Here is a 16,941-nt window from a genome sequence, read left to right on the forward strand (position 1 = left end):
CAGCCTCGGGCATGGATGTGTGTGATGTCCTCAAGTTAGTCAGGTTTATGTAGTTCTAAGTCTAGGAGACTAATGACCTCAGATGTTAAGTCCCATACTGCTTAGAGCCATTTGAACCATTTTGAACCATGCTGACTCGTCCACCAAACCCAGAAACACTTCTGGAATTCCATCTCTGGGGCAGCTTTTAGCTCTCTTAACGATGCGGTTTTAATCTTATGTTTATCTGTGGTCTAGGGGAAGTCTCTTTGATTAGTAATAAAAAGTCCAACCGTCCCCCCTGCTCAAATCCCGCCATTGCTCAAACTTTGCATGACAATCATTAGCAATGGCGGCCGAAGACTTCCGGCATGAGAATTCACCACCATTCAGTCGATGGCGTTGTCAAACAGGGTGAAGGAGCAAACAGTTTCAGGGCACTCTGTTGTTCTTGGGATGGGAAACTGTCAATAAAGGCAAAATAAAAAGTAATGATCAACGGCATGAAGTATCAAAAAGTAGTGGAAACCATTGCAAGACACGTATTGTGTACCTAAAGGATATGTGGCCTGTAATTGAACAAATGGTTTGATGATCTCTCCACTGGCAAAAGATTGCAGACTAGTCCCACATTCTGATCTTCGGGAGAGGGCTCTGAAGGGGGAGATGACCACTAGGAAAACTCTGAGTAACCAGCGAAATGATAATTTTGTACGTGTCGGGGTATGGAATGTCCTAAGTTTTAACGTGGTAGGGAAGCTACAAAATCTGTAGAGGGAAATGCTAAGGCTCAATCTAGATATAGTATGGATCAGCGAGATGAAATGGAAAGACGAACAGGATTTCTCCCCAAATGAGTATAGCGTAATGTCAACAGTAGCAGAAAATGATACAACGGGAGTAGGATTCGTTATAAATAGGGGTGGGGCAGAGAATGAGGTACTGTGACCACTTCAGTGATAAGTCCGTTCTCATCCGAATCGACGGAAACTCACTACCGGCAATGATCGTTCAGCTGTACACTCTGACGACGCAAACTGAAGATGAAGAGATAGAGAAAGTATATGAGGATATCGAACGGGTAGTTGAGTACGCAAAGTGAGGATTGGAATGCGTTTGTAGCGAAAGGAGTACAAGAAGGGGTTACGGGATAATGTGCGCTTGGTAGCAGGAATGAGAGAGAGCAGAAAGACTAATTGAGTTCAGCGATAAATTTCAGCTACTGTTAACGAATACTCTGTTCAACAATCGCAAGAGGAAATAGTGTACTTGGATAAAGTCGGGACATACAGGAAGGTTACAGATAGATTACATCATGGTCAGACAGAGATCCCGTCATCAGATACTGGATTGTAACAAGTACCAAGGAGCAGGTATAGTCTCAGGTTACAATTTAGTATTGATGAAGAGCTGACAGAAGACACTAGACAGGCATAACAAATGCACAAAGAAATGGGATGTTGAAATATACTTGAAGTTCTCTGATGCTATAGATACTGCGGTAAGGAACAGTTCAGTACGCAGTTCAGTTGAAAACCAGAGGAAATCTCTAAAAAAGGCTATCACAGAAGTTATAAAAAAACCTACGTACAAAGAAGGTAACTGCGAAGAAATCATGCGTAACAAGAAATACTTCAACTGGTCGATGAAAGAAGGAAACGAAAATATTCATGGAAATTCAGGAATACAGAAATACAAGCCACATAGGAATTAAGTAAAGGGAAGTACGAGGAAGCTAAACCGTAACGGCTGCGTGAAAAATGTGAAGGAATGAATGTCTAAACGACTGAAAAAGCAAAGTGAGAACAGTCTTCGGTGAAATTAAAAGCAAGTATGGTAACATTAAGAGAGCAATGGGAATTCCACTGTTAAATACAGAGGAGAGAGTTGGTTGGTGGGAAGAACACATTGAAAGCCTCTATTAGGGGGAAAATATGTCCGATTTGATAGAAGAAGAAACAGGAGAGGAAGGAACAGAAGAGCTGGGGGATCTAGTATTAGAATCTGAATTTAAAAGAGCGTTGAAAGACAGGACCAAATAAGGCAGAAGGGATAGATAACATTCCAAGTTGGTGTTCAGAATGTATGGGACTGCGATATACCATCTGACTTTCGGAACTTGCTGGAGTGGCCGTGCGGTTCTAGGCGCTACTGTTTGGAACCGCGCTATCACTACGGTCGCAGGTTCGAATCCTGTCTCGGGCATGGATGTGTGTGATATCCTTAGGTTCGTTAGGTTAAAGTAGTTCTAAGTTCTAGGGGACTGATAACCTCAGAAGTTAATTTCCATAGTTCTCAGAGCCATTTGAGCCAATTATCTTTCGGAAGGATATCACCCACACAATTCCGAAGACTGCGAGAGCTGTCAAGTGCGAGAATTATCGCACAATCAGCTTGATAGCTCATGCATCGAAGCTGCTGACAAGAATAATTTATAAAAGAATGGAAAAGAAAATTGAGAATGTGTTAGATGACGATCTGTTTGGCTTTATTGGACAGTTAAAGGCGCCAGAGAGGCACTTCTGACGTTGCGGTTAATAATGGCACCAAGAACCGTTTATAGGATTTGTCGACCTGGATAAAGAGTTCGATAATGTCACATTGTTAAAGATGTTCGAAATTCTGAGAAACATGGATGTAAGTTACATGGAAAGACGTGTAATTTACAACCTCTACAATAACCAAGAGGGAATAATAAGACCGGAAGACCGAGAACGAAACTCTCGCATTAAAAAAAAAAAGGCATAAGACAGGGTTGTAATCTTTCACCCTTACTGTTCAGTCTATACATCGAAGAAGGAATGAGGGAAATAAAAGAAAGTTTCAAAAGTGGAAGATAAGATTCGCTGATGACGTTGCTATTCTCAGTGAATGTGAAGAAAAATTACAGTATATGCTGAATGGAATGTAGAGTCTAATACAGTCTAGTACAGAATATGGACTGTGAGTAAATCGAAGAAAGACAAGAGTAATAAGAAGTAGAAGAAATGAGAATAACTGAACATCAGGATTGGGGACCATAAAGTAGATGAAGTTAAGGAATTCTGGTATCTAGGCAGCAAAATAACCCATGACCGACAGAGCAAGAAGGACATCAAAAGCAGAGTAGCACTAGCAAAGAGGGCGTTTCCGGCCAAGAGAAGTCTGTTAACATCAAACATAGGCCTTAATTTGAGGAAGAAATTTCTGAGAACGTACGTTTGGAACACAGTACTGCATGGTAGTGAAACATGCACTGTGGCAAAACCGGAACACAAGAGAATACCAATATTTGAGATGTGGTGCCACCGAAGAATGTTGAAAATAAGATTAACAGGTAAGGTATGCAATGAGGAAGTTCTCCACAGAATCGGCAAGGAGAAGAGACTATGGAAAATGCTTAAGAGAAGAAGGAACAGAATGATAGGACGTCTATTAAGACATCAATGAATAACTTCCATTGTACTAGAGGGAGTTCAAGAGTGTAAAAAATGTTTACAAAATGATGGTAATTTGAGACTTTTTATGATTTGGAACAGAAAAAAATGACACAGGGCCATTTCCGTGAATATGAACAATGGGATAAGACTTCATTACTTCCAACAAAGCGTTACGAACAACGAATGATTTGTAAGCATGGGTATTATAGTGGGGCAGAACCAATGATTTTTTCGATACAAATCCAGGTGGTTTTTTTCGCATTGTTTCATGCAGGCGGCCTTGAATGTGTAAGTGGTACTCCTTATTGATCTTTCAAGGTTGTGGTAAGAGCAGTTTCTGCACTATACCGTTAAAATTAAAGAAAAAAATGTGCATTACTTTCATATTTGACGGTACTTGTCAAGTTTTTCCTGTCTTGTCGATCAAGAATGCTTTCATTGGTGGGCGTGAGCCTTAGTTTCGAAATCAAATTCGTAAAACGACGTTTCATCAGCTGTTGTGACACTTTTCAGTAGTTCTGCATCGTTTTGCACACTGCAACTCTTGAACAGTTTGCATTCACCGCTACTTTTGTTCGAAATTAATCAGTTTCGGAACAATTTGAATACCCAAATGTTGAATACCCAAACATTCTTAATATATACATATATATGCCAGCACGATCGACGACTTCCCCGACTCTGATTTTCCGATCTTTCATAATCATTTCTTTCCGTTTTTCCTCAATTTAGTTGGTTGACATGTGCTGGGACCATCAGGCCGCTCTTCATCTTCAAGCACCTGTTTATAAACTCTCCTACCACTCGTAAGCCATGTGTTCATGTATTGCAGGGTCACCAAAAGCAATATTTTGCGTTTCTAAAACTTCGTTCCTCGATATTCCCTTCTTATAGAACAATTTTATACTAACTGCGTGATTAACATTTATACAGAATGGCCAGAAACAGACTGACAAGCTTGTAAGCATGGTACAGGGTAGTTTGTGCTGATAAATGATTACTTTAAAAAAGAAAGCAATACGTTGCGCCGTTGCCCAGTTGATTAGCATCGAAGTTAGCCAATGTGGACTTTGCGCGCTCAAATTCAAGTAGTCCGGTAGAGACTGTGCTCCCGAACGTGTTCATCGTTTGGTTTCCTAAAACCGAAATAGATAGCGATACAAAAAATCTATGTAGAACGGTAGCCAAAGGCTGAGCAATCCCGTGCCCTATCATCTACGCTATGAGAATGAGAACAACGGACACTGAATCTAACTGGTGGGTCAAATGAAATTGCGCGTGAAATGGCCTTTTGGATAACTTCAGTGCTAAGTAAATCAGAAACGGCGCAACGTGTCAATTTTTTTGCCTTATTTCTCAACGCAACCTACCCTACAGCAGCTTTACAGGCTTTTCAGATTATTTTTGAAGTCACTGTACAGAATAAAATGTCGTGCACTGCACCTGAACACTGTCACTTTTTGATAGCTAAGAACAGACTAAATATCCGATATAGGTAACACTGAAGAGCAGACGATACATCGGAATAGGTAACACTGCACAGATACAATGAAAAATCTCGTGAATCTGAGTAATAATACACGGTAAATTACGAAATTGCCGTTACTTTTTGAATACACATCCTACACTGATCTTGCTTTTTCTCCACTCCTATCTTACCACATATTTTTGTATTTATTTCAATACAGTCATAACCTTTCATGTCCGTATTGACATAAATATTTCGTTGGTGAAGAAGGACTAAAATTCCTTGACTGTCAGGAATATGCCGCATTATTAAAATTCTATATTAATTGAATCAGTCATAAGAATATTATAATCTCTTCCGAAGCCACGAGTGCTGTAATCGAGCAAGCCTGTGGAGGTCTCTAAATGTCGCGGAAAATTCATTTGATATGATTTAATCAACCTTTAATTAAATCGACTTTTGAAGTGCTGGGCCAATTACCACTTGACCTATATCAGACAACGCGTAATTTGAAGTCAAAGCTGAAACAGTATTCCATTTGAGTCCATAAACGTATCACTGCATTGCGCTGAACAGATATTTGAATGTTGTGCAGGGCAGATGAATTTAGTGAAACTAAACTTCTAATTGTTCTTGTTTATAGGTCCCCAAACTCTGAACTCAGAGCATTTCTGCTCAAACTAGAGAGAGTTCTTGATTCACTTTGTAGGAGGAACCAGAAGTTAGTTATATGTGGTGACTTCAATATAAATTTTGTATATGATGGTGCAAGAAAAAGGATATAGGTAGATCTCCCAAATTCATATGATCTGATGCAGACTGTGTTTCTTCCAACTAGGATGCAGGAAACTGTAGCACAGCGACAGACAATATTTTTATTCGTCCTTCTTTATTAGATGGGCATTCTGTTATTAAAAGGGTGAATGGCCTTTCAGACCATGATGGATAAATTTTCAAAAAAAAAATTGTTGAAATGGCTCTGAGCACTATGGGACTTAACATCTGTGGTCATCAGTCCCCTAGAACTTAGAACTACTTAAACCTAACTAACCTAAGGACACCACACACATCCATGCCCGAGGCAGGATTCAAACTTGCGACCGTAGCGGTCACGCGGTTCCAGACTGAAGCACATATAACCGCACGGCCACACCGGGCGGCCAAAAATTTTTACTCTAAAAGACTTTTGTAGTCAAAAAATGTCACAAACTATGTAGGAAAGTTGATCCAACAGGAATAGAGAGTTTTTTTAAACCCTGTCAAGGAACAAGATTGGCAAAATGTTTATAGTGCCGATAACATAGATGATAAATATAATGCTTTCCTTAACACATTTCTCATGCTCTTTAAGAGTAGCTTTGCATTAGAAAGTTCTACAAGGAGCAATAGCAGTAGCAGGCAGCCTGAGTGGCTGACTAGTGTGATAAAGAAATAATGTATATCAAAGTGGGAATTATATCAAAATGTTAGAAGTAGTCACAATCAAGCTACAGTAGCTGAAAATGTTATTAGGAAGGCAAAGAGTGTTTGGTATGCAAATAGTATAGCTAATTCACAGGATAACATTAAAACCATATGGTCAGTTGTGAAGGAAGTATCAGGTCAGAAGCACAAAGTCGTCGACATAAAGTCAATTCGTAGTAAGAGTATTTCTGTTAGTGATAAATAAGATACATGTACTGTATTTAACAATTATTTCCTGAGCATTGCTGTTGAATCAAATAAAAATGTGGTTTCTACATGGAATCATATAACTTTCTTCACAAATGCCTTTCCGAGATTGATGTCTGAAATTCTCCTATGTGATACACACAAGGGGGAGACTGAGTTAATAATTGAATCACTGAACACTAAGGACTCTCATGGTTACAATGGAGTAGCTAGCAGACTATTAAAGTACTGTGCTGTACATGTTCGCCCTATATTTAGCCACATTTTTAATTTTTCCTTAAGGAATGGTCACTTCCCTGAAGGATTAAACCACTCAGTAGTAAACCATCTTTATAAAAAGGGAGAAAGGGATAATGGAGATAATTTTAGACCTATTTCTATGCCATCATTGTTTGCTAAAGTTACTGAAAAGGCTGTGTATGTAAGAATAATTGATCATTTTATATCACACGATTTGCTATCAGATGTACAGTTCGGTTTTAGTAGTCGTTTAACAAACGAATATGCTATATTCTCTTTTCTCTGTGAGGTACTCGATGGGTAAAACAAAAGGTTTCAAACGCTAGGTATATTATTTGATTTAATTAAGGCATTTGATTGTGTAGCTCACAATTGGGTCACCTCTTACTTTAGCAACAGACAGCACAAGGTCATTATTCACATTTTTGAGAATGCCTGTAATGTGGGATCTGAGTGGGGTACAGTCACGTGGAGGAGTGCCCCAGGGCTCAGTGTTGGGGCCACTCCTGTTCCTTATTTATGTAAATGAAATGCCCTCTCACATTATGAGTAAATCTAAAATATTTCTGTCTGCCGATGACACTAGCTTGGTGGTAAAGGATGTTGTGTAAAACATTGGGTCGGTTTCAAATAGTGCAGTTCATGACCTAACTTCATGGCTTGTAGGAATAATGGGCATATTATTAGTGAAACTAAATATTTCAAATTTCTAGGTGTTCAGATAGTAAATTGTCGTGGAAAGCTCACTTTCAGCATCTTGTTCAAAGACTTAATACTGCAATTTTTAATATTTGGACGGTATTCGTTCGACACGAAAATTAGTCTACTTTGCTTATTTTTATTCACTTATGTTGTATGGTATTATATTTTGGGGTAACTCTTCCCAGTCTAAAAGTATAATTTTTGGCTCGGGAAATAAGTGGTGTAAGTTCACGAACCTCTTGTCGACCCCTGTTCATGAGTCTGGGTATTTTGACATTGGCCTCTCAATATATATATATATATATATATATATATATATATATATATATATATATATATATATATATATATATATTCCTTACAATATTAGCTTATTCCCAAGAATAAGCAGCTTTCACTCAGTTAATACCCTGCAGAAATCAAACCTGCATTTGGATCGGACTCCCTCACTCTTGTTCAGAAAGGTGTCCAGTATACTGCTGCATCCATTTTCAATAAGCTACCACTCGAATTCAAAAATCTTAGCAGTTATCCACGCCCTTTCAAATCGAAACTGGAGTGTTTCCTCATGGGTCACTCCTATTCTGTCGAGGAGTTCCTTAAAAAATTAAGGTGATTCTTGTTGTACTGTTGATTGCGTTTATTTAGCTTATGGATTGACTTTTTTGGGTTCATAAAAATTTTATTTTTATCTGTTACTACTTTTACATCGTAATTTCATGTACTGACACGATCCATGCCTTGGAGATTCTCTCCTCAACTTGCTCCTATGGAACTTGACGTGTAAATAAATAAATAAAAGAATTAATTAAAATTTAATGGGTCCTCTCCCTTAATCAGAAGGTGGGACTATCTATCATGCTTGCACATGTTTTGTGGCTATACAGCATAATGTATTACACGACTCTACACAGTGTAAGTTAATATTTCATGTATGCAACTCGTATTCTGATGTTCCACGATCGAGCTCGCATTCAGACATCTCTCCCTAAGCAGTCTTCTCCTAGAGATGCGAATAGGGGCTAAACAGGAATCTTTTAGCAATGGCGGGATAAACTCCAACTTTTTTTCACTTACAGACCACTTTTTATGGTTACACAAGTGCCTTTACTGCAGTGATTTTCATTGACTTCTGCATCAGCATGGCCTTGATTAGTGATGCTTTTTCTGCCTTTAAGGGCACTTTGCGCTCAAAAGGCATGATGGTACATTTAATTCAATAAGCTCCTCCAGTCTGAGGAAACCACCGGCAGAATGAGGGGACTGCTTACATCGAATACACTCTAAGGCAAAAAGCGACGCACCACGAAGGAATCATTAGAATGGAATGGAAACTTGCAGATGTGATATACACATTTCAGTAAGATTGGATGATTTATTCAAGGAAAAGAGCTTCACAAATTCAGCGAGTCGACACCGTGACGGTCCATCTCTGGCTCTTGTGTAAGTAGTTGTTGGATCTACATCTACATACATACTCCGCAATCCACCATACGGTGCGTGGCGGAGGATACCTTGTGCCACAACTAGCATCTTCAGTCCCTGTACCACTCCCAAACCGAACGAGGGAAAAATGACTGCCTATATGCCTCTGTACGAGCCGTAATCTCATTTATCTTATCTTTGTTGTCTTTCCGCGAAATATAAGTTGACGGCAGTAAAATTAACTGCAGTCAGCCTCAAATGCTGGTTCTCTAAATTTCCTCAGTAGCGATTCACGAAAAGAACGCCTTCTTTCCTCCAGATACTCCCACCCGAATCCCTGAAGCATTTCCGTAACACTCGCGTGATGATCAAACCTACCAGTAACAAATCTAGCAACCGTCTCTGAATTGCTTCTATGTCCTTCCTCAATCCGACCTGATAGGAGTCCCAAACGCTCGAGCAGTACTCAAGAATAGGTCGTATTAGTGTTTTATAAGCGTTCTCCTTTACAGATGAACCACATCTTCCCAAAATTTTACCAACAAACCGAAGACGACTATCCGCCTTCCCCACAACTGCCATTACAAGCTTGTCCCACTTCATATCGCTCTGCAATGTCGCACCTAAATATTTAATCGACGTTACTGTGTCAAGCGCTACACTACTAATGGAGTATTCGAACATTGCGTGATTCTTTTTCCTATTCATCTGCATTCATTTACATTTATCTATATTTAGAGTTAGCTGCCATTCTTTACACCAATCACAAATCCTTTCCAAGTCATCTTGTATCCTCCTACCGTCACTCAACGACGACACCTTCCCATACACCACAGCATCATCAGCAAACAGCCGCACATTGCTATCCACCCTATACAAAAGATCATTTATGTAGATAGAAAACAACAGTGGACCTACCACACTTCCATGGGGCACTCCAGATGATACCCTCACCTCCGATGAACACTCACCGTCAAGGACAACGTACTGGGTTGTATTACTTAAGAAGTCTTCGAGCCAGTCACATACTTGGGAACCAATCCCATGTGCCCGTACCTTAGTTAGAAGTCTGCAGTGGGGCACCGAGTCAAACTCTTTCCGGAAGTCAAGGGATATGGCATCCGTCTGATACCCTTCATCCATGGTTCGCAAGATGTCATGTGAAAAAAGGGTGAGGTGCGTTTCGCAGGAGCGATGCTTTCTAAAGCCGTGCTGATGCATGGACAGCAACTTCTCTGTCTCAATGAAATTCATTATGTTCGAGAATCCTGCAACAATCCTCCTGAAGGATGCTGTGCCAAGTTGTAAAAAACTGTCACGTCAGTTCGCCAAAATGCAGAGCTAGTTGTAGCCCCTGCCACAATGCTCCCAACGTTCTCGATTCGGGAGTGATTCGGCGATTTTACTGGCCAAGGAGTGGTTTGGCATAGGTGAAGACCAGCAATAGAAATTCTCACCGTGTGCGGGCGAGCATTAGCTTTCTGAAATGTTAAGTCCAGTATGGCTTAGCTATGAAGGCCAACAATACGTGGCGTAGATTAGGGTCGATGCATCTCTGTGCAGCAAAGGTGCCGGGCTTGACAACAAACAGGGGTTCTACTTCGAAATAAAATGACACCCCAAACCATCACTCCCAGATGTCGTCTCGTATGGCGGGGGATAGTCAGGTTGGTATCCCACCGCTGTATGGGGCGTCTCCAGACAAGTCTTCGCTAGTCATCGATGGTCAGTTCGAAGCACGACTCATCGCTGAATTCTACTCCAGTCAATGACATTCCAGACTGAAGAGCTGTCTGGAGATACCCTGGGAAATGGTGAGGTGCGAACGAGATTGCCGCCCACCATATGACCCGATTAAAAGTCGAAGACGTTACCCCCCCCCCCCCCCCCCAAACTACCACGGTTAAAGTTTTGTGTTGTAATTGTGGTCTTCAGTCCAGAGAATGGTTTGATGCAGCTCTTCATGCTACTCTATCCTGTCCAAGCTTCTTCATCTCACAGAACCTAAAGCAACCTACACCCTTCTAAATCTGCTCCGTGTATTCATCTCTATGTCTCCAACTACGATTTTTACCCTCCACGCTGCCCCTCAAATGCTAAATTGGGGATCCCTTGATGCCTCAGAATAAGTCGTACCAACCGATCCCTTCTTCTAATGAGGTTGTGCCACAAACTCCTCTTCTCCCCAATAATATTCAATACCTCCTCATTAGTTACGTGATCTACCCATCTAACCTTCAGCATTCTTCTGTAGTACCACATTTCTGAAGCTTCTATTTACTTCTTGACCAAACTATTTATCTTCCATTGCCATTTTCCTGTCTACATTTTATATCCTCTCTACTTCGACCATCATGTCAAAAAAAAATGGCTCTGAGGACTATGGGACCTAACATATATGGTCATCATTCCCCTAGAACTAGAACTACACCCAGTCAACACGTGGCTGAGAAAATCCCTGACCCCGCCGGGAAACGAACCCAGGAACCCGAGCGTGGGAAGCGAGAACGCTACCGCACGACCACGAGGTGCGGACCCATCTTCAGTCATTTTGCTCCCAAAATTGCAATACTCCTTTACTACTTTAAGTGTCTCATTTCCTAATCCAATTCCCTCAGCATCACCCGACTTAATTCGACTGCTTTCCATTATCCTCGTTTTGCTTTTGTTGAAGCTCATCTTATATCCTCCTTGCAAGACACTTCCCATTCCGTTCAGGCGGTCTTCCAAGTCCTTTGCTGTTTCTGGCAGTGTCATCGGCGAACCTCAAAATTTTCATTTCTTTCCATGGATTTTAATACCTACTCCGAATTTTTCTTTTGTTTAGTTTACTGCTTGCTCAATATACAGATTGAATAACATCGAGGAGAGGCTACAACTCTGACTCACTCCCTTCCCTTTCATGCCTCTCGACTCTTTTAACTGCCATCTGGTTTCTGTACAAATTGTAAATAGCCTTTCGTTCCCTGTATTTTACCCCTGCCACCTTTAGAATTCGAAAGAGAATATTCCAGTCAACATTGTCAAAGGCTTTGTCTAAGTCTACAAATGCTAGAAACGTAGGTTTGCCTTTCCTTAATATATTTTCTAAGGTAAGTGGTAAGGTCAGTATTGCCTTACGTGTTTCAACATTTCTGCGGAATCCAAACTGACCTCCCCCGATGTCGGCTTCTACCAGTTTTTCCATTCGTCAGTAAAGAATTCGCGTTAGTATTTTGCAGCTGTGACTTATTAAACTGATAGTTCGGTAGTTTTGTGTTAGCACCATATAAAACACTACAAAGCTTCACTCTATAGGATGTCTCTGGGGGCGCTGATGTCGGGGCGCGCGGTCAAGGACCTGGACGGTGAGGAGGCGCAGTTCCCGCTGGACTACGAGCACTTCGCAGATCTGGCCAATAACCCCAGCCCCAGCATCCGTGACCAGGAGTACCTGCAGCACAGTACACTTTGGGGACACCAGTACGTCGCAGGTGAGCAGCATCCATTGGCGTACTAAACTGCGATATTTATTAAGTGTTCCTGAGACCATGTACTAGATGTGGCAACTGAATCACAAGATTGCATTTCACTCAATATTTCATTTTGCTTTTAGATTCGTTCTTCTGATGGTTTTAGTTTAATCTTGCGCATTGTTTGGGGATGTGAAAGTTATGTGGACATGTCAGCATTATGATTGACCAAAAGGTTGCACAGTATATTAATTCGTTATGAAAATAGCGAACGCGATAGCTTTTTCCCTATATTTAATCATCATGAAGTACCACCACAGTCGTGTCATCTAACTGTGAATATTTGATTCGTTGTACTTAGCTGTCAGGAACATCATTATTGTTCTTTTATGTTGTAGTCACAGTATGGAACACTACTTACTTTTTCTGCAAGGTAACTGTTTGTTAACAAAGGACGGGCTGTAATCAGAAGATTTATCACACAGTGGAATATGGAGGTTTTAATTGTGAGAGAGATATCAGCATAACTCTAAGGATACAAAGGAATAACCTGATGGTGCAATCATACTTTTTTATTTATTGTATCATTCCCTCACTCCATATGCTCAGCGGGGTGGATTGTCAGTAGTAAACACAGTCTTCTGTTCGACTTACTGGTGTTAACACACGTAAATAGTTACAAAACTGTTATAAAGGTAAATAATTTACATGAATGGAAATATTAAAATTTTGCTTTCATGGTCAGGGTAAAAATATAACTAGCGACTTTCTCTCCTCTTCATATTAAAAATATGACGCATAAAACGGGAAGACATTGAAATGAAGCACTATATTCAATGATAAAGAGAGAATCTACCTAGGAGAACGGATGATTAGAGGGATGATTAGAGGCTGCGAAAATTAATAGTATGGATTTCGCAAAGTGGATCAGTAGAGTCCTGGTTTCAGATGAGAGGAGGTGTGGGGTGGATAATAAGGAAGCAGAATAAAATAGAGCTGCGTTGACTACTAGGCCATTATGAAAAAAGGTAAGGAATATGGGAAAGTTGGTGAGGGAAGGGAAGGGAAGGGAAGGGAAGGGAAGGAAAGGAAAGGAAAGGGAAGGGAAGGGAAGGGAAGGGAAGGGAAGGGAAGGGAAGGGAAGGGAAGGGAAGGGAAGGGAAGGGAAGGGAAGGGAAGGGAAGGGAAGGGAAGGGAAGGGAAGGGAAGGGAAGGGAAGGGAAGGGAAGGGAAGGGAAGGGAAGGGAAGGGAAGGGAAGGGAAGGGAAGGGAAGGGAAGGGAAGGGAAGGGAAGGGAAGGGAAGGGAAGGGAAGGGAAGGGAAGGGAAGGGAAGGGAAGGGAAGGGAAGGGAAGGGAAGGAGGAAGGGAAGGGAAGGGAAGGGAAGGGAAGGGAAGGGAAGGGAAGGGAAGGGAAGGGAAGGGAAGGGAAGGGAAGGGAAGGGAAGGGAAGGGAAGGGAAGGGAAGGGAAGGGAAGGGAAGGGAAGGGAAGGGAAGGGAAGGGAAGGGAAGGGAAGGGAAGGGAAGGGAAGGGAAGGGAAGGGAAGGGAAGGGAAGGGAAGGGAAGGGAAGGGAAGGGAAGGGAAGGGAAGGGAAGGGAAGGGAAGGGAAGGGAAGGGAAGGGAAGGGAAGGGAAGGGAAGGGAAGGGAAGGGAAGGGAAGGGAAGGGAAGGGAAGGGAAGGGAAGGGAAGGGAAGGGAAGGGAAGGGAAGGGAAGGGAAGGGAAGGGAAGGGAAGGGAAGGGAAGGGAAGGGAAGGGAAGGGAAGGGAGAAGGGAAGGGAAGGGAAGGGAAGGGAAGCCTTAATTTGTGGTGGGATAGGGACGAAAAAGAGCTAATAGGGCGGATTTCACGCAGATTAGACGTTCTCGGAGAGGGGCATCGGTAATGTTTTGTTAGAAGAGGTGTATCAGTGTATAGTGATGAAATTTGTCGGTGTTGTCCCAGTGGCAATCTGGGATTTGAACTTGAAGGGGCAACAAACGAATAGTGGATTTTGCAGATACTGTAGGAGTAATAAGGTAGTAAAGGCGGCATTTGCATGGAGGTAAATATATGCGGAATTTTTGCTTTGAAATCCATACAGCAATAGAAAATAGGAAGTGAGTAGCTTAAAAGGTACAATTACCGAGGTCAAATTAATCAAAGAAAAAACGCCTTAATGCCTAGATAAGTACACTGACGTCACTAGAGTGTGTTACACCATGGACGCCTTGACCGAACACTACCAAAGTGATATTCCAGTAATTGCAAGATTGCAGGATATGCATATTCAAATTAAATCTCTATGGACTCTTATTTCAACTAGAGAAAATGTCATTCCTGCAAATGAAGAAAGATGGGAGGCTTTTGGGTGTGTCTAACGTGTTTCGAACTTTTCAGGTGGAGATGCCAACACAGCATGCTCTGAAGATACCAATCCGGGTTTTAGACATTTTTCGGACTTGTCACATTAGCAAGTGGCTCATGAGAGCATCATGCTGACAGATCTCTCAGTTAGTTGGCTACAATGCTGTGACTGAAGAATGAATGTGACGAACTGGAGTCAGGACAACAGTGTGCCAAGGAAAGCATGGGTTCTTCCAGAAGGAGTACATCATGATAAGACCACACAGTTGATCGAATTATCCTGACAAATAGTCAACAACTGAAATCAAGACAGAGATTACAAGTAATCGTGTCAGCACGAACCATTGGAAAGAGGTTTGTGGAAGCTGGGTGAAGTGTCCCTCTGTTTCATTAGCAAAAATTGAATATAAAAATGTGAAACTTCTTTGAGACAGACCTGTATATACATACTGGGTGAGTCAACCGCTCCTACCGCTGGGTTGTATGCAACCTACAACGCTTTCAAAAGCCACATGTGAGATTTCCATATTCTCTTGCTTGCTATGCGCAGACTATAAGTCTTACAGAAAATATGAATAGCACCGTTTTGTACGAAATTTAATTTAGTTAAATCTTGTACTGTGATATGGTTTCACTGTAGGCTACGGTTTTCTAGTTACTCTAGAAAAATGCATTTAAAGGCCACTTTTGTGCGTTTTTCTTGCATAATTCGAAAACCACGGCCTTTAGCGAAACTGTAACCCAGAACAAAATATGACTACATTAAATTTCCTGCAAAGAAATCATGGTCGCTTATTCTGTGGAAATAATAGTTTACATGGCATTTGAAGGCTTTGTGGGTTGCATAAAACCCAGGAGTAGGAGCAGATGAATTACCCTGTATATATTAATGTAGGGTTAACTTTCAGACAAATTAAATACAGCCCAAGAACAATCATAAACACCAGAGAAAGGTCAATATTACGTCTAATTTCTGGAGTCCATAGGAAGAACATAAACTAGAGGCAACAATTTCAAATTCACTATATTTTATTACAATATTTTACATCAAGTAAATAGTTGTGATCACAAATCATAGTTCGTTACAAGGGCTATTACAAATGGGCTTAACACGGCCCAGGTCCCACATTATGCCAACAGTGGCTGCCAGCCTTATCTTGAACAGTCCGACCACAGGTTGGTGCGCGAAACTTCCAAAACAAGAAACGAAAGTACATGTAAAAACAAACAAACAAACAAACAATGGCAATAACTATAACTAATAAAATATTTTCATGAATAAGAAAACTTTATAATCTAACTTCAAATAAAATATACATGGAGCCACTTAATAGCACCATAAAATTAATCAGCATTTATCTTACTTGAAAAGTCAATGCACACTCTAACAATAATCGTTCAATAGCAAATGATAAGTCAACGTTTGCTGCGATAAGTTAATGAGCCAACGACTTCAAATTTACGGTTATTAAACAAGGGTGTAATTTCGATCAATTCAGGCCACTTAAGATAACTTGATAACATGGAAAACACACAAAAGCTTTAAAAGGAGCGTCACACATTTATGAAAATAAAACTTATTTTTTGAACAGCAACCAGCTCAGTAACGTACCAAATTAATATAAGCCTACTAAAACTCACCACTTTTAGGAGGAGGCCGAAACACTCTAAATGATTAAAGTATGGGCAATGAATGAAGTTTTACAAACTTGCATATGATCACCTGTAACATGAAAATGCAAAGCTGAATTCTGTTCAGCGACATACAATAACTTTCCATCGATGCACAACGCATTCCCAATGTGCCATAAGTAAAGACACTTAGCTCTGACAGTTTGCCACTGCCACCATACCACATACACAGCGAACTTGCGTGGCCTAAGGCCAGAGTCCATTGGGAGATTGTATAGCCTTCTGAGACGCTGAGCGATGAGTGTCCATACTGTTTGTAGAGGTCAGATCAACGACAACATGCCCCAACTGGTGAAAGGTCACAGGAAGCATCAATTCTCGAGACTCACACGTTATCTACACCTGGAGTCATTGAAGTCATTGGACATGCCAACAAGACTGGTTCGGCAATTTCTGAAAGGCAGCTAAATGTTTGCCAGTGCGGAAATGCTGCTGTCGTGTCATGACCAGGGTGCCAAGTGGCATATTCCAGCATGATAATGCACCCAGGATAGCAAATGGGATAGCCGGCCGTTGTGGTCGAGCGGTTCTAGGCACTTCAGTAAG

General features: G+C 41.1%; 1 protein-coding gene across 1 annotated transcript in view; it reads left to right on the forward strand.

Moving 5' to 3' along the window:
• LOC126278220 (uncharacterized) overlaps positions 1-16,941 on the forward strand; it is a 75,132-nt gene that overhangs the window by 33,396 nt on the left and 24,795 nt on the right. The window contains exon 4 of the mRNA XM_049978198.1: positions 12,202-12,377. Within this exon, the coding sequence (XP_049834155.1) occupies positions 12,202-12,377 (176 nt within the window). The remainder of the gene's footprint in view (positions 1-12,201; positions 12,378-16,941) is intronic.

Source organism: Schistocerca gregaria, chromosome 6 (assembly GCF_023897955.1).
Source record: "Schistocerca gregaria isolate iqSchGreg1 chromosome 6, iqSchGreg1.2, whole genome shotgun sequence".
Lineage (NCBI taxonomy): Eukaryota > Metazoa > Arthropoda > Insecta > Orthoptera > Acrididae > Schistocerca > Schistocerca gregaria.